The following is a 23,716-nucleotide window of genomic DNA, read 5'->3' on the forward strand; positions in this document are numbered from 1 at the left end:
AATCCATTCCTAAATGTACAAATTCCATTCCCAACTCTGAGGATTTCCTTGCTGGTATGCCTAAAAGTATGTTTAGTTATAATCTACAAACTGAATTTTTGTCCATCAAAACTATTCTTATTGTCCAATGAAACATTAAACTAAGTTCATTAATCACATGAGTGCATTATGAGTCTTGCTACTTACATGGAATCAACTTTCTCTTCGGGGCCTTGCAGTTGGCCTGTCACAGTGCCCTTGCTGGTATTCTTCACCCAGCCAACCACTCCTTGTTTCTTAGCCTCATCTTCTGTGTACTGGTTTTAGGAGAAAATAAGTGAAACAAAGTCCAGCATCAAAAAATATACGTGATAATAATTTTTTTTCCTACAGTCCATGACAAAAATTATGTAGCTGACCTATAATCATATCTCTGTTTACAAGAACCGTCACTTAAATGGTATTTTATTAAATTCCACTTTCAGTAAGACAAGCAAGTTTATGAGAAAATAAACTGATAGTGGGAATTACTTCAGAAAACAGTTTCCATGATGTGGTTTGGGATCCATAAGATTCAGTTGCATTGCCCCTATACCTGCTACCATTGAATTACATTGTCTGGGTTCCAAACGATGATCACTCCAAATTTTCAATCACTGAGGGAAAATATCGAATTATGATCAATACACAGTATCCAATTAAAAGATTGTGATGTCTTCCATTGGCTACGGACTTGCCACACAAATGTTACAATTGTCTATAGGTAAGCTTATTTCTCCTATTATCCTTTACAGTTTTTTAGAAATTCCTCTTCCCGGTTCTAAATTCAGTTATGCTGACAAATGAAAACCTAGCAACATTTTGATTTTGAACTATTTTAACTGCATCATACTAAATTCTTGTGGATCCTGTCTACTGGAACTTTTTAAAACATGGTCTTCTGTTTGGAGGTCAGAGTGACCAAGAATCTATAGACTTTATATCCTCAACTAAACAGAGATGGTTACAGCTAGGATTTACGTAGGAGCTGGTTCTGAAAATAAAAATGAAAAAGGAGACAATCTGAACTGTGGGGCAGGGGACTATTTCAAAACGAGGAGACCTCCCTGGTTGGGAACACGCTAGAACCCTCGGAGGTTAGGAACAGAGAGCTAATCTAGTGACTGCTAGTTCAGACAGGAGGTGAAAACACATGCACATTTTACTTTTAGGAAAGGAGTATATTAACAAAAAAAAATTTTTTTAAGCAATAAGGAGTCTTAACTTGTCTTAACCCCTGAGAACCACTTCCTTATGCAACATGAGCATTTTTCATCATGCAATTCAAGATAGAGACATTTGCCTAGAGGGCTTCTTCCATCCAGAATAGGGGGCAGATCTCATACTTCATTTTCAGTATACCTAACCAAAATGCTTACTTTGACTATCCCAGTAGAGGTACTTTTGAAATTAATACAAAACATTAACTACAAACTAGGCAGGCTGTCATGTTTTCGACAGACGACTTTTAAAAGACAACTTTAATAAAAAATCTCAAGCAGTACTTTGGAAGAAACACAAATACTTCATTTACCATCAAGGACAGAAAATAAGCAGTAGACTAGCACCAAGTAGAAAACTGCTCTATCTTTGTAAATAGAAACAACAAGTAGGGGGGGAAAAAACAGAAAATTGACTTACCATTCTGAAGCAAACACCTGTATTAAAAAAAAGATAAAAAGAAATGTCAGTCTGTCTACCTTTTAAAAAATTATGTATTTCCTGACTCAACTTTCACCTACTTTATTAAATAGTAAGTAAATGAAATGAACAAAAACTTTCATATCTGAACATACTCAGGAAGTGCATTTTAAAATTATTTCCTTTAAAATAAAAACAGAAAAGGAAGACTTTTTGGAGGAAAATAGTAATATTCGGAAACCAAAGAATCACGAAAAGCCACACTGCACATTCATTCTATTTCAAAAGGGTAAATAAAACAACTTACCCATCCTCAGCTTTTAGAATTTCTTCTTTAAATGCAAGGACTAAATTCAAATTTGAATGCAATGAAACAGTTCTGCTTTTATTTTAATTCCATATTCTGGAAAAAGTAGAACTATGGGGACAGGAAACTGATCAGGTTTGCCAAGGGCTGGGGAAAGGAGAGCTACAAAGGGGTAAGAGGGAACTTTCTGCCCTGAAGTCACTGCCCTGCATCTCAACTGTGGTGGTCTTTAAGTGATTGTATGCATTTTTCAGAACTCATTAAACTATAAAATAAAAGGGGTGAATGTTACTGCATTTAAATTATACCTCAACTGAAAAAAAAATATTTTAAATACTTTGGGAAATCATTAAGTGATAGATCGAGCCAATATCCAAGAGGTCAAAAGACAGTGCCTACTTATTGCCTACAGCAATTGAGCCTGCTTAAGGAGATGCAGAAGAGATCGATGGCTTAGATAATGTTATGTATTTTGTAAGCAGACTTATAATAACAGGGGTATCATTTGTTTCCTGATGATAGTGTATTGTGGTATCAACTGAATGTGAAGAAAAGAGTAGTAAAGCGATGAAGACAGGATGTATCACAAATGGAATTTTTATAGGGCTATAAAAATATTTTAGAAGATACATATAAAATGAGGAGAAGTGATGAATAGCAAGTATTGATCTGGGGGGACTCAGAAAGGCAATTTTTTATATAGATGGAAGCGAAGACATTAGCTTGTAGACACGCAAGGACTTGGCAGAAAACTCAGAGAAACTTCAACTAAGGCAGACCATGTTAGAAGAGAGGGACAGAACAGAAGAGAAAATAAAACTGTGAAAAGCGTTTAGTCGTTTTATCCTAAGCATGAGGGGATCCCAAAAGACCGTGCCCAAGAAGCATTAAAGGTCTGGGGCAGGGCTGTGTTGTGCCCACGCCCAGGTCCTCCACAGCGAGCAGCCCCCTATGATGTCAGCGTTAGGAAAAGAAAGCGAGGCAACGGAAGTAAACAGAAATTGGAAACAGCTGGTCCGGCTCTTTCCTAGTCAAAGAATAGCCCAACGCTCGCTCGCTGGGCAGCACCAGCAGAACCAGTTTTTCAGAAAATCCTATTCTCAGGCCCCTCCCCAGACCTCCGGAAACGGAAACCGTGCAGGCGGAGTCCAGGAATCTGGTTTTAGCACACTCTCCAGGTGATTCACACACCCACTAAAGTGGAGAACCTACCTTAATGGAAGGACTGGGAAAGGTTTGAAAAGGACTTTTTTTTAATATTTTATTTATTTATTTATTTATTTATTTATTTATTCAAAAGAGAGAGAGCATGAATGGGGGATGGGGCAGAGGGACAGAGAGAAGCAGACTCCCCACTAAGCAGGGAGCCCAACTCAGGGCTCAATCCCAGGACCCTGAGATCATGAGCTGAGCCGAAGGCAGATGCTTATAACAGATTGAGCCACCCAGGCGCCCCAGGATTTTTATTTCCGATCAAGAACTGCATCGTAAAGGGGAAAGTCTCGTAGGGTATCGCAGATCTGATGCGTTTCTGGTTGACGCTGTTCAAGTTCATGATGGTAATAAATCATGTGCTTGCAGAGCAATGTTCCTTCACCTGTTTTACAAGCCCCCAGCACTACAGGAAGGGAGCTACAGACAATGAAAAGGCAAACCCCCCTCCCCTGTGTCCTCCTTGGACCTGGTGTTGGAGCAGCCCAGGCAGCCCTTCACTTAGATTGCCACTTACTTAAATATTCAAAACCACATCACTGTACTCACTTTACAGACTATTTCTAGCCCCAAACTTCATTTAAAACTTACCAAAAAAAGAAGGAAAAAAGCTGATTCTGTTTCAATGTTTCCAGAAAAATTGGTAATACTGTTTTTATGCACTAGTCCAAATTATCATCATTTCTCAATAGCCTCCTTAACTAGTCTCCCTGCTTCTAGCTCTGCCCTCCTACAGTCTATTCTCTATAAAACACCCAAGGTGATTTTAAGTAATGTCATACCACTTTCTTCCCCAGCTAAAAACCCTCTACTGGCTCACCATTACACTCAAAATAAGAGCTATCCTACTTGCCACAGCCTCCGGACCCCTCCCATGAGTCTACCTCACATTTTAGGGCTCCCTCCTTGCTCACTTCTCAAATCTGCCTCTTTCGTGTTCCTCAATACGCCAAGCATAGTCCTGCCTCACAGCCTTTGCATGTCCAATTCCCTCTGCCTGAAATGCTCTTCCCCTGATCTTCTCACAACTAACTCTGTCTCATTCATGTCTCTGCACAAATGTCATCTCCTTAGAAGTATTAATGTAGGACAGTTGGAAGAAAGGCAGGCAGGGAAAAGGGGCCCCCTGGCCCTAAGAGGAAACCACCCTAAAAGGATTTTACACCACCCTGGAAGGAGCCCTCCACCTTTCCCACATGATAGGTAGATGACAAAAACCTGATTGGGTGACAGGCTCGTGGAGGGTTAATCAGGTTAAAACAGCCTGCTGACAAGCCCATAAAAACCGCTAGACTTAGAAGCGCTGGTGGCCACCCTCTCCGGTCCCTTCCCTCTCGGGAGCTTTCCACTATCACTCAATAAACTTCGCTTTGCTGCCCACCACTCTTCCTCTGGTCTGCCTTCTCATTCTTCAAAGCAGCGTGACCAAGAATCACACGGGCACTAAAGGAAAAATCCTACAACAATATGTCCCCTGACCAACTCATCTAAAACAGCAATGCACCCCATGTTTCCTGTATATGCATAGTACTGATTACCATATGACATTACAAGACATTTATTTGTTTACTTTTTTAAAATTTCCTGTCTTCACTCTAAGTTCTATTAGGGCACGCCTTTTTCTGTCTTGTTCACCACTGTGTTCCCGGCACCTAGATCAGAGCTTGGCACATAGCTGTTGAATAAATGAATGAAAGATAAACCAGCTGATAAATATTTAAGTTAAATACTTGACTCTCCTGTAATAATTCCTTATTAATATTGCAAATATACATACAGGCAAATTGATTAGACCAATTCAAGTCTAATTCAAAGTGATGATAATAAATTTACTGCATTCCAGAGCTGGAAAGAATCTCAAGAATTCTGTGTTGATTCTAGCAGAACTTTACCTAAATGATAATACATAGTGTTGTGAAAATCAGTAATGGAAAATTTCACTCAAACGGAGTCGGGAGGTTTCAGCAGGGGGAGCTCTCACGCCCTACCACTAATAGTCCATTGCAGACCCAATAGGAAGTGCGAGACTTGACCTTACACAGGCCTTGACTTGCACGTGGATACTACTCTACTACTCCACTACTCCAGCCTAGGGAAGAAACACTTTCCTCATCCCCTGGCCCCTCATCTGGGCAACAGTTCAGCCAATGAGAAGCCACCACACTTGGAATTCCCAGTTTACCCCACTGGACTTTTAGTTCATAACAGCCTTCCCAGCACACCCCCTTTCCCCTTAAAAAGGCATGTCTCTCCTTTGTTGCCCAGACTCACCTACGGTTGTGCTCTAACTTGTTTGTCCTGACTCACAATTTTCTTTTATTCCCAAATAAACCCTTTTTGCTGGTAAAATAACTGGCAGTTTTACTTTTAAAGTTAACATTATGGGTATACGTACATATTTAGTTTATAACATGAAGGACAGCAAGAAGCCACAAGATAATGCCTAAGCTGACAAAACAAGAAATAGTAATATCAGCATGTTGTTTATAAATAAAGACATAACAACCACAAGAATGGAAAAAAGAAAAGGTTAAACTGGTCCTTTTACAGACCTTACAGGTTTTGAGATGAGAGCCAGGAGCAGGATCTGGTGGCTGTATTTGTAACTATGAGTGATAAGGCCACACTCATATTTATTGAACAAATCCTAAAACAGTAGAACTCAAGGACTGCCATTTAAGTTTAAAAGACATAATTTTAGGCTAAGTGCATACTGCTTGACAAACCGGGTAGAAAATGGAAGTGTCACTGGGTATTTACCCCAAAGATACAGACGTAGTGAAGAGAAGGGCCATATGCACCCCAATGTTCATAGCAGCAATGTCCACAATAGCTAAATCGTGGAAGGAGCCGAGATGCCCTTCAACAGATGACTGGATTAAGAAGTTGTGGTCCATATATACAATGGAATATTACTCAGCTATCAGAAAGAACGAGTTCTCAACATTTGCTACAACATGGACAGCACTGGAGGAGATAATGCTAAGTGAAATAAGTCAAGCAGAGAAAGACAACTATCATATGATTTCTCTCATCTATGGAACATAAGAACTAGGATGATCGGTAGGGGAAGAAAGGGATAAAGAAAGGGGGGTAATCAGAAGGGGGAATGAAACATGAGAGACTATGGACTATGAGAAACAAACTGAGGACTTCAGAGGGGAGGGGGGTGGGGGAATGGGATAGACCGGTGATGGGTAGTAAGGAGGGCACGTATTGCATGGTGCACTGGGTGTTATACGCAACTAATGAATCATCGAGCCTTACATCGGAAACCGGGGATGTACTGTATGGTGACTAACATAATATAATAAAAAATCATTAAAAAAAAAAAAAGAAAAGAAAATGGAAGTGTCGCCCATTACTCTAGGCAGTGACAGATGGACATACATGAAATAAATCATGTATGAAAGATTCAGTATGAACTTAACAGAAACTTAGCTTGTCTTGGTTATAGTTCTAAAGTTTTGAGGTTAAGACCATGGAGATCAAAGATTTCCTATAATATGTCCTTCTGTGTCACTACCTGGGAAAGAATACAGAATGCAATCATTACTCTGCTAAATTTACTTAATATATGAATATCTGTGGCAGACACTGCTAGCTGCGTACACAGAATCCATTTTCCCCTTCTACCTTTCTAAGAGACTGATTTTACTTGGGGCAGCAACATGCCTTTCTATATTTCCTGTCTACCTTGTAAGAGGAGTGGCCCATGAGATGCGAGCGGAGTCACTGGAGGAGGGCTTCAGGAAAGTGCGTTGGCAGGACTGACTCAGCCAGCAGTTTTGCCCTTATAGCCTTCCTCTTGACTGTAGGATGAATATCATGATGGAGCTATAGCAGCCTTCTTGAAACCATGAGGAAAAGGCCAAGGACATCACAGTGGCCTCGGCCCTGAACCCCCTGAGGAGAATGGGGAACTACTGCTAAAGGGAAATGTGAGAGATGGGTCCTTTTTGGGGTGGTGGGAATGTTCTGGAATTAGATAGTGGTGACGGGTGCAAAAACATTGTGACTATTGGAAAAATCATTGTATATGTAGTATGCTTTGAACACTTTCAAAGGGTGAGTTTAATATTATGTGAATTATATCTCAATTTTTAAAAATGTCACCCAAAAAAGGAAAGAAAAAAGAGAGCAGAAAACAGGACTGTGGTGTAGTCCTTCCTCCCTTTATCTGCCAAACAAAGGCAGTCATTCTCCCACTGTGGTCACCAGACAACCTCCCTGACTTTTCCTATCACCCCACACAAAAGCACTCTGGGGAACAGAACATCTTGAAGTTCCACAGCCAGAACTCAATGGTGGAGCTCTCTCTGGACTTTACAACCTATTTCTAGAGGAGAAAGCTTCTTTGTCTCCATGGAAGTTCCTTCTCTGAGGAGGAATATCCATTAGTGTGACACTCCTGGTCGCTCTACCCTGTCCCTACTCCTCCTCAGGGACATGCAAGGACTTATCTAACTCGTGAGTTCAGAAGGAGAAACAAGCATAGCCCAGGTGCTTCCTCTTCTTCCTTCCCCTGGAGTGAGTTTCCCTTAGGGACTGTATCTTCGGTTCCGCTTGTTAGGGGAGCCCTGCCTGTGCCTGGGTGAGTGTGTTTCATTCTGCCCTAGAGATTGTCATGAAGTCCACTTACCTGAAGATTCACACCACATTCCCAGAACTCTGCCTCGCTCTTTATCTTCCTTGTCAAGAACTCACATAATGAAGAGGGGTGTTATTTATTAGGCCCCTTAACCACAACCCTTATTTTAAAGGCTTACGAGTAATGTGCATGGAGAGGCGTCAGGACCTCCAGCCCATTCACTTTGTGAAGCAGTGAACCATGTGAGAATTAACCATCCAAAGCTCCATAACCCACATGAAATTTTCTCAAAATCTTTCTGAGAGTCCTAATCCCCAGTTTGAAGCACCTGGTGCAACAGAGAGAGGTCCATATAGAAAGAAAAAGCAAACGTGGAGATAGATTCTCTGCAGTTTATTGGCCCTGGCTGGAACGGAGCACTCCTGGGAATGGGCCTGTGTTGGAAGAGATGCTTCTATGGGTTTCTATGGCCTCTCAGCCCCGCTTCCACCTCGCTGGTTAAAAAGAAGGGAAGCTGATATGACACATGCAGGTTTTTTACAGACACACCGCCCTGGAAACTGGGACAGAGACATCAGCCCCTTCAGTTATGAAAGACTCCAAACACAACACGCTGCTGAGTCGAGGCTCAATCGACCGCAACTGTGAAAAGATGTGTCAGTGAGAACCTCTGAGGTGAATATTTGCAAAGCAAATCATGCTTTAAATTCACAAAGAAACATTGGTATTTAAAGCAACCATGATGAATTTTAAACATCCACATCCTTTCACGTAAAATCAAATTTTTATATTGTAATGTGCCCCTTCATCCTGGGATCTGACTGCATGTGTCAATTTTGAATGCAGGAAGTCATCCAGTCACTACGTTACACAACAGCCCTTAATGATGTTAAACATCTTTTTTTAGAAAGGCCTTCTTTCAACCTTTCACCTTCCATCCAGGGTCTGTCCCCTGGAGCCACACACCATGGCATCTTTCAGATTGTTGAAACAGCCGTCACACTACTGTTTCTTCTTCAAGCCAACTATCCCCAAGCACTTCGATGTAATTGAAGACACTTTTGAAGTCCCCACCAGAAGCACAGCTGTAGGGGCTATAAAAACAAGCCATCAGCTTGACCTTGAAAATTCTATCCTTTTTGCCTAGTAAGAGGCACAGATATGTGTACACAAATAATTGTAGTTGAAAGCAGAATGGATCAACGAGAAGTAAAAACAAGAAGTAGAACAGGACTATTAATGAAATGCTATAGGGAACAAAGATAAGCAAGGGAATTAGCCTTAACCATATTTATGTTTCTTGACTTTAGGTACTAAAATTTTCAACCTCTCAAACACGGCTTTTCTTGTCTACATAAGGAAAAATGTGTACACCCAAACCATGTGCTGTCTGACAAAGCTATTCAAGAACTCATCCCGGTTTTTATTTTAAGCAATTTCAAAGAAAATTATTTACATCTGTAGTCCAATAAGCTACTCCTATTCTGAATCTGAGTTAATATTGTCAAAAATCAACTGTTGAATTTCTAAAGCATAGATGAGCGACCAGATGGCCACAATCCATTGCTATGACTGTCATTAGTGTTCACCCAAGAGCTGGTAAAGCATCAAGCCATCTATACACAGCTCAATCAATTTGCCTTTCAAATTTTCAGATACTACTCTAGATGTAACTGTAATTAAAGATTTACAGGAATATTTTAAGCCATGCCATGGTTATGAATGCCCCAAAAACACAGGTCAGTCCCCTGCTTCCCCATCCCTTCTCCCAAAGGCCCCCGTGCAACAGAAATTGGTGGGGGAATACACAGAGCTTATGGAGAACAGGGAGATTAAAACGTAAAGGATGGAAAGGGAGGGGGGAAAGAGCAACTTAACAGTGGAGAAATCTGACGAACACTCTCTCAGCCAGGTGATCGAGGTTAACATCAACGGCGACAGTCACAGTGATAGTACCCTAGGTGTTAGGAGAATGGCACTTTGCCTATATGGTCTCCCTCACAATCACCCATAACCCCAGTCTTACTACGACAAAAATACCAGACAAATCCCACCTGGGAGCTTCCTACAAAGTACCTAACCTCAAAGTATTCTTCAAGACTGCCAAAATCACTGAGAACAAGGTGTGTCTACAAAACTGTCACAGCTTAAAGAAGCCTAAGGAGATAAGATGACTAAATGTAAAGTGATATCCTAGATGAATCCTGGAACAGAAAGAGGACTTTAGGTAAAAACTTTAAAAATCTGAATAAAATATAGACTTCAGTTAATAATAATGTATCAATATTGGCACACCATTTGGGACAAAATACCACACTAACGTAAGATGTTAATTAAAGAAACTGAGTCTGGGGTATACAGGAACTCCCTACAGTATCTTCCAACTTTTCTATAAATTTGAAACTATTCTAAAACACACTTATTTTTTAAGAAGGTAGAGGAAGAGAAGCAGCAATGGAAAGCAACAGCCACCAAAGGCTCTATATGTGAACTTCCCAGAGGCATCTGAGAAGTGAATACACTATTGGTAATACTGTTTCTTTAACTGTGTTTTCCTGATTTTCAAACAACCAAGTTAAAAACTAATTCCTGGAATATAATCTGTTTGTAAAGGCTGTGTGTATTTGAGAACAAGGCGGGTAATACTGGACCCCTAGAATGTTTTGACTGCCTTTTGTCACCAAGGATGTCTTAAATTCAAATGTTCTAAACAGAAATATAACAAACCTTCTTTTGGGTTGGAAGATATTTTCTATCATAAACTCCATCAAGCCAGTTTAATTCATTGACCAATTTTCCATCAGGACAGGACAATTATATCACTTTTCATATCTTCCATATTCATTTTGATATCATTGGAACCATCTTCACTGGGAATATTTTCCATTTAAATATTTTACTGGCAATTTTATTTATCAATCTGTTTTGTTCGTAATAAATGTTCCCAATTACAGCTACTTCCATTTAAGTTTATTTTCATAGCAATTATTTCTAGCAAGCCAGCTTTCACTAAGATTTTATTATTCCATACTTTTAAAAGTTAAATTTACGATGTTCCCTCTAATTATTATCCATTTTATATTAGAATTAAATTTTATTTTTTATTATTGTCGATTACTTCTATATAATCATTATGACTCAGACAAAAGGCTAATGGTTTGTATTTATTTCTTAGGTAATCCATGAGAAAATAGTGAGTTTTGTGAGACAGAGATAGAGACTGATATACAGAAATAGTGGCAGTGTCAGCAAGCAGCAGACAGAGATGCAGAGTTCTGACTGCTTATGGACCAGGTCAAACGTCCTTGGAACCAAAGTATCATAAAAATGTCCTCTGGATCATCCAGAATGGTCCAAATGGCTGAGTCCAAATGTCCTACATCAGTATATATATGTGTTTGGTGAATTAGGAAGAAGGCAAAATAAAGATGAAAAAGTATTGAGAGGAGAATCAATAGATTATAATGATTAAGAGCACGGGCACTGGTATCAGACTGTTAGGGTTCAAATTCCAGCACCACCCTTTAACTCACTGTGTAACCTGGGAAAGTTACTTCTCTATGCCTCAATTTCTCCACCTGTTAAATGAGGGAAATGTTGAGGTCACAGGGTTAAGGATTCAATGAGACAACACACGTAGAACATTGAGTACAGAGCTTGGCACATCCTAAGTTCTCAGCAAATGTCAGTGTATATGTGTACAAACATGTGATTGTGAATTTGTCTTACATACTATGGCTCGATAAATCAATAGTATGCACGTACTCTTCCATTTAACATACTGCAAACTATGGGAGTAAGCCCATAGTTTATGTGTAGTACATTTCTCTTTCTTATATTTGTAATGCTGCCCAAAATTGATCTTCACATACCTTATAACCACCATATGTACAAAAGTACAATTATATTGTTAAAATCAAGAGAAACACATTATGTATTAACAGAAAAGCACTACATAATGGAAAAGTGCAGGCTTTAGAATTTGAGAGATGCAAGATCAAATCTGATTTGTCAACTAAGGACTTGTCCAAGTTAGTGAACCTCTCCATACCTGTTTTCTCATTGTGAAAACAGGAATAAGATATGTATCTCACAAAATTGTGATGAGGATTAAGCAAACAATACTAAGATGCTCAGCATATGGAACATACCCCATAAATGTCATGTGCACACACACCTACACACACTCCTTAACTACTGCCATTTCTGTCCAAATGACCAAAGATTTTGTCAGGTGGTCTCTGCCACCATTTTCATATTTTATGTCCTGTGCTTCCAGTGACTTATTGTGGTAGTTTTCAATCCACAATACTAGACCTTTGGGTGTACCCAAAGACTTTCTATAGGGTACAAGCCATGGATAATTTTAAGAAAATCAATTTCCAGATCTTCAACATTCACATGTATTCTCTCTTGACACGGGCCTGTCTGAGAAAGCACCTGAGTCCTGAGGTGGTTCTTCTTTCCTACCTCCCTTTCCACAACCATCTTGGAAAGGAAGGCCCATCTATTTACAAAAAGCGTACTCTTGCCCATCTTTAATCTGACCCTGTACATCACCCCAAAGTGTAAAAACCTCTAGCATACCAAAACAGAGTACACATCCTTTAATCAAGGTTCCATAAACACCCCCAGCTTTCTCCTTAAGAAAAATTTCCGATAGAAATTTTCCTTTTAGGGGCTCCTGGGTGGCTCAGTCATTAAGCGTCTGCCTTCGGCTCAGGGCGTGATCCCAGAGTTCTGGGATCGAGCCCCACATCAGGCTCCTCTGCTGGGAGCCTGCTTCTTCCTCTCCCACTACCCCTGCCTGTGTTCCCTCTCTCACTGGCTGGCTCTCTGTCAAATAAATAAATAAAATCTTAAAAAAAAGAAAGAAAGAAAGAAATCTTCCTTTCAAACTGAATAATGTTCATCATGTCTTTAAATGTATTTTTATTATCTTCATTATTGTGTTCCAATAATAATCACAATAGTCACTCAAGCCTGAAGAAAAAAAAACTAATAGAGCTTTATGGTCAAAGGAAATTAAGAAAATACATCTAAATGTATATGTGTATATATACACACATACATACTATACATACATACAGCAAAAAAAGCTTGATAGGGTGATCAATAAGAAACTCTCAAACATAACAATGGGATAAAATTCTGTGGGGGAAGTAGAACGGAAATCAAACTCAAAGAGGAAAGGTATGATGTAAAATTTCCCAACATTAAAAAGCTTTAATTTAAATGAATAACGGTAAATAGTAAATCACTACCATATTTATATTCCACTGAATAAATTTCAGAGTGATTTAACATTTTAATTTAGAAATAACAATAATAAAAATAAGTCAGACATTGCATCCTTTGCAACTATCTAAACTTCGGATGAAACAAAAATTAGATAACTGAATTCTTTTAAGAGCTACATTGAGGGGTGGGGGGAGAAGTGTAATCTCTGGCAGAGCGAACCATCAAACATCATCCAGGTGTCCTTTCCGAAACTCAAGTCAGCCCAGTCATTTTAGTGGCATGAAACGGGGACCACTAGTCCAAACGCCCTCTCTTCCTTTCCCACCCAACCTCGCTCTTTCCCTCTCTGCCCGCCGTCCCCCCCCCCCCGCACCCCTTCACTCTGCGGGCTCGGAACGACCAGCGCTCGGCTTTCTCCCTTCCCTTGCCCCCCAACCCCACCCCGACTTTCTCCGCTCTCCCTCCTCCGCCCACCCCAGCTCTCCGGCGCAGGCGCGCTTCGCTTCCTCTCCCACCCGCGGCTGCTGTGTCATGGCAGAGCGGAAGTCCCGGCCACAGCGACTTTGGGGGGGGGGGGTCGTTAAGATGGGTGGCACTTCTGGTAGCTTTCTCCCCTTCCTCCCCTAGCGCCACTTTGATCTCCCACTGTAGGGGGGCGGTCCCCTACCCTGCACTCTCCCGAACACTTCGTAGTCCACGGATTTGAGTCGCTTGGCGGTAGACATGGCGGCGGCAAGTCCTCTGCCGAGGAGCCGGAGCGGGGTTCGGGACGCGGCGACTGCAGAGGCCGGGAGAGGGAGGGGGCACATGGGACCTCTCGGCGTACCCCGCGCCTGTCTCCGGCCCGGGACGCGAGCGCGCCGGGGTCACGCGTCGGAAGGCGGCAAATGAACGGCGGGTGCTGGGAACGGGGGCAGCTGAGGACACGAGACGGAAAGAGCGCTCGGCCTCTGGCGCCGAGGCCTCCCTCCTTGCCCTCCCCTCCCTTGCGGAACCAGACTGGCTTCCCCGGGAGGGATGCGCCAGTTCTGCGCTCCCTGCGATTCAGTTAATCTCGGGGCTCATTTCTCAGTGTTGGTAAATAAAAGCCGAATTCCGTGCTCAGATGTCAATAGTTTGCTAACCAAACGTGATTGCTTTTGAAATGAAAGATCTGCTAGCTTGGTGGTTGAAGGTACTTGGTTAGTGACTTAATTTTTATGAAATGTTTAGGCGACTGCCAAGTCTATTTGGCGATTTTGAGCCAATTCTTATTGTCTGCATCCTCTTCACCTCTTCTATTGAGTCAGAAAGGTTTGGGGTCTGAATCCATACTCTACGTGGATTGTGATATTTTCTGGGACGAAACTAAAAATCTATCCTGTTCTATGGTACTGGGAACGGAGAGGAAAGTAATCTTGTCTGCTATTCACTCACATAGCTTTTTTATGGTCTTCATTATTCTTTAGCAACATCCCAGTTACTTACAAGGTTAAGGCACTTTGTACTTAGAGAATTTCACCTCATAGTGATCTATTATGAAGTCTTAATTTAAAGCAACCCACCACTCCAAAGAATGTGGATACAGCTCTTGATAATCTGCTGCCTTCTAGAGAATTCCAAATCTTTTTACTTCTGAGAATTTGCATTTCTCAACATATTTGTTGGCTTCAGTACCTTTACATATTTCTCTGCATCTGGCCACAGAGTTAAAATAATCCTCTGCAATCTGATCCAATATTATGTGCCAATTTTATTAGGGAACACCAAAAATCATCTAAAACTTGTTTAGAATTTGGTTGAAACGTTTTAAAGTAAAATATATTGTGGAAGTGCTAATCCAGGTAATTTTATGTAATGAAGATCCTGGTTTATTGCAGAGACCTCAGAACTTAGGTCTTCCTCTCATCTCCCTTCCAGTTTATTCCATGCAGATTCTAGAATCAACATAGATCTTATATCATTCTTTTCAATGACATCTCTTCAGAGTCTCTGCATTGCATTCTGAATAAAACTGAAGGCCTTCAGCCTCCGCTAACCTCTTATTACCTGCTTATCCCCATCCATAGGTTATTCTATAGTTTATAAGTAACCTATAGTCGAGGCACTTTGGATTTTTCAGCTCTCTGAACATACCCTGACCTTTAAAAAAAAAGAAGAAGAAAAGAAAACTCCGTTCTTGGATCTACTTTATCTAGAATACTTCCTCCTGCTCCCAGATCTTTCTCTATCCTGTTTAGTTGTCCGTGCAAGTACTTAGCAGATTTCATCCTAATTATTTAGTGTCTTTCCTGCTAGTACTCTGCCTTCCAAGAAGTAAAATTCAAACTGGGTTGAGATCCTGTCACTATCATTAATCCTGTCACTGATAAGTTTGACATTTTCTTAAGTCGTTGACTTTTCTCCACATTTACCCAAGAGTAACCCTGCCAGTTATTATGTAGCTTTATTGTAATTTTAGAAATGCTATAGCAACAATTGACATTTGCTTAGTTAAAAAATTTTGTGTCTGCCAACTACAGAACATTAGTAAACAGGCATTTTTATGTACTGTTTCAGCATGGATTGCCAATAATATGTGATTCTAAGACTTTAAAAATTTTAAGCAAATGTGGCTAATATTTAAGCTAATTTTAAATAATAGAAACATCTATGCATAGGGAAATTTTTTTAAAATAGGACAAAATCATCTATGACCCTAACAACCTTTATCATTTGTGTACTCTCTTGTACATAAGTTTTAAGTAGTTAAAATCATAGTACAAATTCAACCTTCTTTCTTTTTCCATATAATAGCCTTTCCAATAAATACTTTATTAGTTTCATGATATTCTGTTAAGTGGGTGTAACCATAAATTTACCTACTAAGTGCCTGTTGTTACACACCCAGGTTGTTTCTAATTTTTCATTACTGTAAAAAATATTATGAAAAAGATATTCATGCACACAGCTTCCTTCCCGTATTTTTTAATTATTTGGGATAGAAGTTAGAATACCCAAACTATAAATGTGTACTGTTCTTGGTACATATTGCCAAGTGGTTTTTCAAAGGGCTGCACCAATTTCAATATACCACTACCAGCACTGTATGAATGTATGACTATTTGGCTTCTGAGGCAAGCAGATGTAAGCAGGTGCTTCACATGCAATACATGATTCAATTAGAAGGAAAGTTTTCATTTTGTAACCTGAGCAATAGCCTTGAAACAAGTAGGCTTTGTGTTACTACTGGTTGAAATAAAAACTTAGCAAAATCATTCCATTTCTTGAACCGTTCCAGACAATTTGTGTGTGATGTAGGATCGTGTTTAAGGTAATATATAGAAAAGGAAAATCCTGCCTGTATAATATGAGTATAAAAAATGACCAGGCCCCAGAACCTATGAACTAAGGACAGACAATATGTCTCTGTACCCAAATGACATTTGAACTGAGGAGGTTCCACCTATACATCTCTAATTCATCACCTCGAAGGGTCAGTTGAGAGTGATTTCTCAGAAATTTGGTACTAAGGTATAGTTAATTTCAGGGGCAACCAAGATTACTTTATCCATCAACATATTTCTACCCCTGAAATAGTTTTATAATAATTATGTTAAAAGAGCAGGAGTCAACAGAATACAAACCGTTAACTTCCACAATTGAAGAGGCCCGACAAACCAACTCCATGATTCCCTCATGGACGGAATACTTTATAGAAGAAGAAATGGTTAGATAATTAGTACTAAACTGGATTCAAGATCGTTAGAGGCCAGACTATTAGTCAGATGAGAAAGTAGCTAGTTTCCCAAAAAAGGGTTTAATCTCCTTACAAATTATCAGAAAATTGCTTAAGCATTTTATCAGGAAAGCATATTTCTTCTTAGAAGGAAATTCTGTCCCAGGTTTGGACCAATTTTTCTTTATCACAGTCCAATTTGATATTCAAAACTCAGAAATACATTTATCATCAAAGTCACTTCCCTCAGGGCACCTGGGTGGCTCAGTCAGTTCAGTGTCCGCCTTAGGCTCAGGTCATGATCCCAGAGTCCTGGGATCGAGCCCTACATTGGGCTCCCTGCTCAGCCGGGAGCCTGCTTCTCCCTCTCCCTCTGCATGTCTCTCCCCCTGCTTGTGCGTGCTCTCTCTTTATCTCTCTCTCTCTCTCTGTCAAATAAAGAAATAAGATCTTTTAAAAAAAAAGAAAGAAAAAAAGTCACTTCCCTCTCCTAGCTTGGCACTACTTAGGCTAGAGAGGGGAGAAGACATGGTTGATACCTCCTTACCTCATGAGTTTCTCTCTGCCTGCATGAGAATCAGAAGAAACTCGTACTTTTGGAATCCAGTTTTGCCTCTCCAGGATTGGTAGATATTCAAAGCTGATTAGCCCTTTTGAAGGAACCTTTCTGGGGAGACTCAGACCTTTTCCCCCACCAAAAATTCCCAACTTTTGCTCTCTTGATGGACAATGCCTATACTTCGGCTGTGCATATACACACCCCATCCCAACTTCTGTATGGAATGCTACACCTCCAACCCCTTTCTGCTGAGAGACTAGCCCTCAACAAGAAGGATGTGGGACCCTTCTAAAATGAACGTGGGACCAGATCCCTCCTTCCCGTCACACCTAATTGTGGGGCTCCTGTCTCTATCCTACCAATGACAGAAATTGCAATTTGCTCTGAATTTGACCGCCTCTTTCTGCTGTCTTGACAGGAATCATTCAGATATCTCCAGCCACAGCCTTTCCTCTTTGCTTTCTGCAGGTATGGATCAAATACCAGTCCCTTCTAGCTCCAAGGAGTAAATGCCTAGGTCTCAAAAAAAAGGGGGGTTCTTTTTGCCCCCCTCAGTAGGCACGTGAGGAAGGGAAAACATCTGATTTCTTTCTCCCCTGGGAGAGGGGAGAAGAGGGAGAGCCACAGCTCTCCAATCACTTTCCTGGAAGAAATACTCTTGAGCCTGGGGTGGGTGTTGGGCTAAGGATCTTAAAGGCGGTTTTAAACACCCCTTTTGCATGACATGGTGGTGCAGTACTTAATCTTAAAATGAGGCGTAACTATTGTTTTCAGTCTCAGGTCTCAGCTAAAACTGAGACCAAATGTCCCACTTCTCAAATCAACTGAATTGAACATATAAACCCTGTTTGGATCCTGATTTGGAATTATAAGTTCAACAAGACATTTTTGAGACCATTGGGGAAATCTGAACACAGGTTGACTTAAATATTACAGCATTGTCTTTGTTAATGTAATCGGGCATTGTGGGTGTATTTTTTAAAAGGCCTTACCAGTTAGAGGTGTATACTGAAATATAGAAGGGTGCTGTGAAATGATATTTGGGACTTGCTTTAAAATCCTCTGGGAATGGGGGTAGGACAATGTAGGTAGAATAAACAGTGAATTGGTGACAGTTATTGCAGGTGAGTCATAGGTACATGGGGATTGGATTCATTACACTCTTCTCTAATTTTGTTATGCTCTTGAAATTTTTATGTAAAGTGTTTAAATAAAATTTAGGGGCACCTGGGTGGCTCAGTCAGTTGAGCATCTGGCTCTTGATTTCGGCTCAGGTCATGATCCCAGGATCCTGAGATAGAGCCTGCCTTGGGCTCCATGTTCAGTGGGCAGTCTGCTTCTCCCTCTCCCTCTGCCCCACCCTCCTCCTGTGCACTATCTCTCCCTCAAATAAATATTATTAAAAGATTATTTATTTGAGAGAGAGAGAAAGAGCACGCATGCACGAGATGGGGGAGGGGCAGCGCAAGAGGGAGAAGCCAACTCCCTGCTGAGCTGGGATCAGGAGGTGGGGTTCAATCCCAGGACACTGGGATCATGACCTAAACCAAAGGCAGACACTTAGCTGACTGAGCCGCCCAGGTGTCCCTTTAAAATTTAAAAGAGTCCGTTTTCATTCTACAAAATATGTGATCAATAATCCTCAAAACTGTAAAGGCCAAGAAAAATAGTGAAAGCCTGAGAAACGACAAAGAGGAGCCTAAGGGGACTCGCTGGTTAGAGGTAATGTGTATTCTGTATGGGATTCTGGAACAGAAAAAGGAATTTAGGTAGAAACTGAGGACATCTGAATAAAGTGTGGACTTTCATGAAACAGTAAGGTATCAATAATTGGCTCCTTAACTGTGACAAATGTACCATACTAATGGAAGATATTAATAATAGGAGAAACTAGGTATAGGGTATAGGAGAATGCTGCACTATCTTCATAATAACTTCATAAATCTAAAACTGTTCTAAAATTAAAAGTTTTCTTTTCAAAAGTCCATTTTAATATCCTGTTATATATTTTCATAATAACATTTCAATATAATTTCTCACCATAGTATATGAACAAAATTATTAGTTTAAATTTTTTTAACTATTTCAGTAATGTTTAGTAATCTGCATTTAGCTAAGACAGGACTAAACAGTTGACTTTCAAAGCACTAGATCAGGTTTTAACTGATATAAAGAAGCACAAACAGATAATTAGAGTAATACCTCAATTAATGAAAAGAAACATAGTTCACTTCCAGAAGAAGAAAATACACAAAATGCATAAGAACATGTCTAGATATGAAGAAAGAGTATGGAAAAATGCCATTATACTTAGCACTGAGTGCTTTAGAAAACAGGAAATATGAGTCTGTATGTCTTAACTAAGGAAAAGACACAGTTAAGCTTAGATAAAGAGAGAACTAATCATAGCTAGTGCTGCTTGGACACATTACAGAGGCAACAAATGGCAAAGCCAGGGTTTGAACAGAGTATGCCCAGGCTCCGAGCTATAGCACCAAAATCAGAAAGGGGACAAAGGGGACAGACACTAGCTCAGAAAAAAGTAGGCAGTACAGGCCCTACCCTTCCTAGTACTTCTCAAGCACAGAATTCAGCCAGTCTCAGATTTGCTTTTCCTGTGGAAACAAGAAGCCTAGCCAGGAAAGACATTCTTTCTGATTCCTCTTTAGTTTACACACACACACACACACACACACACACACACACACACACTCAAGCATGCGCGCTTACTTCCTGGGAGGTATAAATCACATTTACCCTCAGATCCGGCCTAGTGACATCAAGGGTTCACCTGTCCTTAAAACAAACCTATTTCATGATGCCCTTGGTAGATAACTGGATTGGTGTACCACATCCATTCCAGTCTCTTTCCAGCTTGCTTTCCTGTTCTGTAGAGCCGGAAAGTCTAAAGCTCTATCCCATAGACATTCTTGCAATTGGGATTCCTTATGTGATAGAGGATCAACCGTCAGAAGAACCAATGCTAGAGGTGGAGGGACGGCATGAGTGAGGTGGAGGCCATCTGCTGCTGGTTCGGTGATAAGCACAGTCAGAGAGTTTAGTTTTTCTGAGATGTTGTTACCTGAGGTCACAGTGACAGCAGCTTCTTGGGCACCAGGAAGCAGGACATCCATGTGACTAGTTAATATCCTAGCAAGTGTGGCAGGTTCTGGAATCACAATTCCCTGGATGTGGCAGTTTCCAGAGCCAGGCAGCTTCCTGATGGTGGCAGGGGAGACACAGTTTTAAAGCCAGCAGCCTCTCAAGTCAGCACATTTCCTGATGGTAAAAGAATCAGTAGCTCCCTTGGTGGCCCAGTGCTGCAGTGAGGGTCAATCCCGAAGCCTCAGCCTCACAGTGGTTCTCAGCTCTATGCGCATTAGAATCACCAGGGGAGCTTACTAATTATACACACACACATGCCCCCCCAGGGGTTTTGATTCAATATGTCTGCGGTAGATTCCAGAATCTGTATTCTTAAAATCAACCCAGATGCTTGGGGTACGAAGCTAAGGCTGAGAACCACTGACCCAGAGACTCTTTCATTAGCTCCCCCAGTAACTCCATAAGCCATTTAATACCCAGTGTTAAATCCATTTCTGTTTAAACTGTCTAGAATGGATTATTTTTTCTGTAACTGAACCATGACCAATGCAATGCCTGGGGACAAAATCTTCACAATAGATCAAAGTTTAAGCAGAATGAAAGTTCAAATATGCCACCCACCCTCCTGTCAATAAAGAAGCATTAAAATTTTCAGTGCTTACAAAGAGAAGAAATAAAAAGTGTAGGAAAAAACAAGCTGGGAATGGTAATAAAACTAAGCCTAGAGTTTTGTAATATAACTTGCTGTTGAGAGATGATAGCATATTTAGGCAACCTATACCCTGTAAATTAGTTACATCATGCTCATTTATTTTCGATGCCTACTTGCTTTGCAGCTGTACATTTTATTTTGAAAGAAAATTAATGAAATAATAAATTAAAAAGAACCCTTCCAAAGCCCGGGTTGTTTCGATGAACTACATTTTCTGGTCTGTTGCTGCCACCTACCATCTGTCCAAGGCAAGGCAGGCCATGTGCCTGTGACTACCATTCCAAACCTTCAAGAACGTTAGTACCAGCTAAGTTCTCTCCTGTTTCAGGGTCACACTTCTAAAATACTTTTAGGTGCATGCTGAACCCTTAAATGATAAGCAGTTTAAGTGTTGTTAGGGCTGTTTACTCAACAGATCACTTAAATATGAAAGGATCTTCACCATGATTTACTATTAGATATGGATGTTATAGGAAAAGCAAAACTTAGGGGTGCTGGGTGGCTCAGCCAGTGTCTGCCTTCAGCTCAGGTCATGATCTCAGGGTCCTGAGGAGCAGGCTCCCTGCGCAGCGAGGATCCTGCTTCTCCCTTTCTCTCTGCTGCTCTCCCTGCTTGTTCTCTCTCGACCTCTCTGTCAAATAAATAAATAAAATCATTTTTTAAAAAAAAGGAAAAGCAAAACTTACAAGAAATTAATTCAGTAAATGCCGATTGAACTCCTGCTATGTACGAGGCATCATGGTTTACAGTATACTCATCTACTGCATCCTTTAAATTAACCACATTTAAAGATCATGTGTCTCAGGGGTATCTTGTTCTACCAAGAAGACGGTGATTACCTGGGCATAGAGAACTTTTTTGCAACATGGAAATGTTTCATCTCTAAAATGATTTACTTTTCACTACCATTTATAAATTTTTTTGTTATCTGTTCGTATTTTTATTTTTTTATTATTAACATATAATGTATTATTTGTTTCGGGGTACAGGTCTGTGATTCATCAGTGTTACACAATACACAGCACTCACTACAACACATACTACCATTTATAAAATCGTGTCTTAAAAAGGTTGATAATGGGGAAAAAAAGGTTGGTAATGATGATGAATATAATAAAATGTCAATAATTCAGCACTTAAAACATATTTTGCTGGTTGAATATGTTCGGTTTCCTTTTGAGTGAGTCAGTAGTACATTAAATTACATTTGCAGTAGCATTTTACAGTTATTAAGACATTTTTATATACAAGCTCCCACTTGACACTTACAGCAACCCTGAGAACTAAGTACAGCAGGGCTATTTTAGAGACAAGGACATCGCCTCAGGACATCCAACGGATTGCCCGAGATTACGCAGGAACAGAACCCCACCTAGAACATGCCCTTCTGACATCAACTGAGTTCCTAAATCAACATCCAGATGAACGAGGCAATAAATCCCCTATTTTGCTTAAGCTAGCATGTATTAAGTCTCTCTCCTTGTAACCAAGAGATCTAACACACTGATATCTTATTTATATTTGTCCTAATATAACTGAGATATTGATTTCCCTAAAATCAAAAATAATAATAATACTGAGCATTATTGATGATGTGCCCAAGTAGAAACTCTCACACACTGCTGGTGTTTGGATACAAACATTTTGTTATTTGACTATGAACCTCAAGCCTTAAAAATTACACATACTTGGAGGAGGGAGAAAGAGATGACTCAGCAGAACACAAGGGATCTTTAGAGTAGTGGCACTCATCTGTATGATACCGTAATGGTGAATACCTGGCATCATACGTTTGTCAAAACCCAGAGACCTGCACAATACAAAAAGTGAAACCTGATGTAAAATAGGAACTTCAGTTAGTAATAAAGTATCAATATCCATTCATCTGTTGTAACCACAAATGTACCACACTGATGTCAGATGTTAATAATGGGGGAACTCTGTGGGAGCAGGGGGTAATTGGAAGATCTCTATATTTTCTGCTTAATTCTTCTGTGTCCTAAAACTGCTATAAGAAGTTAAGTGTATAATTTAAAAAGAAAGAAAGAAAGAATCACACATGCATTACCCAGCCGTTCTGCAATTATAAATTTCTCCCAAGGAAAATATAGGACAGGGATGCAAAAATATGAATAAAACAATTGTCATTGCGAAGTTGTTTATTACTGTAAAAAAAATGGAATCAGAATCTACGCAAATATCCATCAGTTTTTAAAGGTTACATAAATTTCTAGGCAGTCTTAGAGAATGCTGATGCTGATCAGGGCTTCTTACCTAGGGTTCAGGATAGGCTGCAGAGGTTCAAATGCTGACTCTCTCATGGAGCCACTTGTGGGTTCTTTGGATGCCCTGTGAGGCCCTGGAGCCACAATGCTCCCTGATGTGGGGAGTGCTATTGAAGTGACCAGTGGAACTTGGAAATTCCCTTGCCTTGCTGGATTGCCTTCTTTGGACAATTGCTTCCAAGAGAGCTTTAGCTCAAGTACCTGGCATTCCTTAAAAACACTCAAGAGCCTCCTAGGGCCTACAAAGTCCCAACTTCCTGGCATGGTGTTCTTGACCTTCCATTGTGGTCTGAGTTGACTGTTCCAGCCTAATTTCCCATTCACAAGGGGCTATTTTTTTTAATACTA

The 23,716-nt window shown here is 40.3% G+C and overlaps 1 protein-coding gene across 9 annotated transcripts in view; it reads right to left on the reverse strand.

The window, feature by feature from the left end:
- The window catches only part of ACYP2 (acylphosphatase 2), a 255,891-nt gene that overhangs the window by 136,839 nt on the left and 95,336 nt on the right, over positions 1-23,716 (reverse strand). For 7 of the 9 annotated variants that reach the window (XM_040623481.1, XM_040623480.1, XM_040623484.1 and 4 more), the window contains 3 exons: positions 20,349-20,485; positions 1,660-1,676; positions 187-296 (listed from right to left, as the gene is read on the reverse strand). In XM_040623481.1, the coding sequence (XP_040479415.1) occupies positions 187-296; positions 1,660-1,676; positions 20,349-20,485 (264 nt within the window). Of the gene's footprint in view, positions 1-186; positions 297-1,659; positions 1,677-1,966; positions 2,845-13,677; positions 14,059-20,348; positions 20,486-23,716 lie in introns of those variants that run through there. The other 2 variants (XM_008699865.2, XM_040623488.1) reach the window with 2 other exon arrangements.

This window comes from Ursus maritimus, unplaced genomic scaffold (assembly GCF_017311325.1).
Source record: "Ursus maritimus isolate PB19 unplaced genomic scaffold, ASM1731132v1 scaffold_6, whole genome shotgun sequence".
Classification (NCBI taxonomy): Eukaryota; Metazoa; Chordata; class Mammalia; order Carnivora; family Ursidae; genus Ursus; species Ursus maritimus.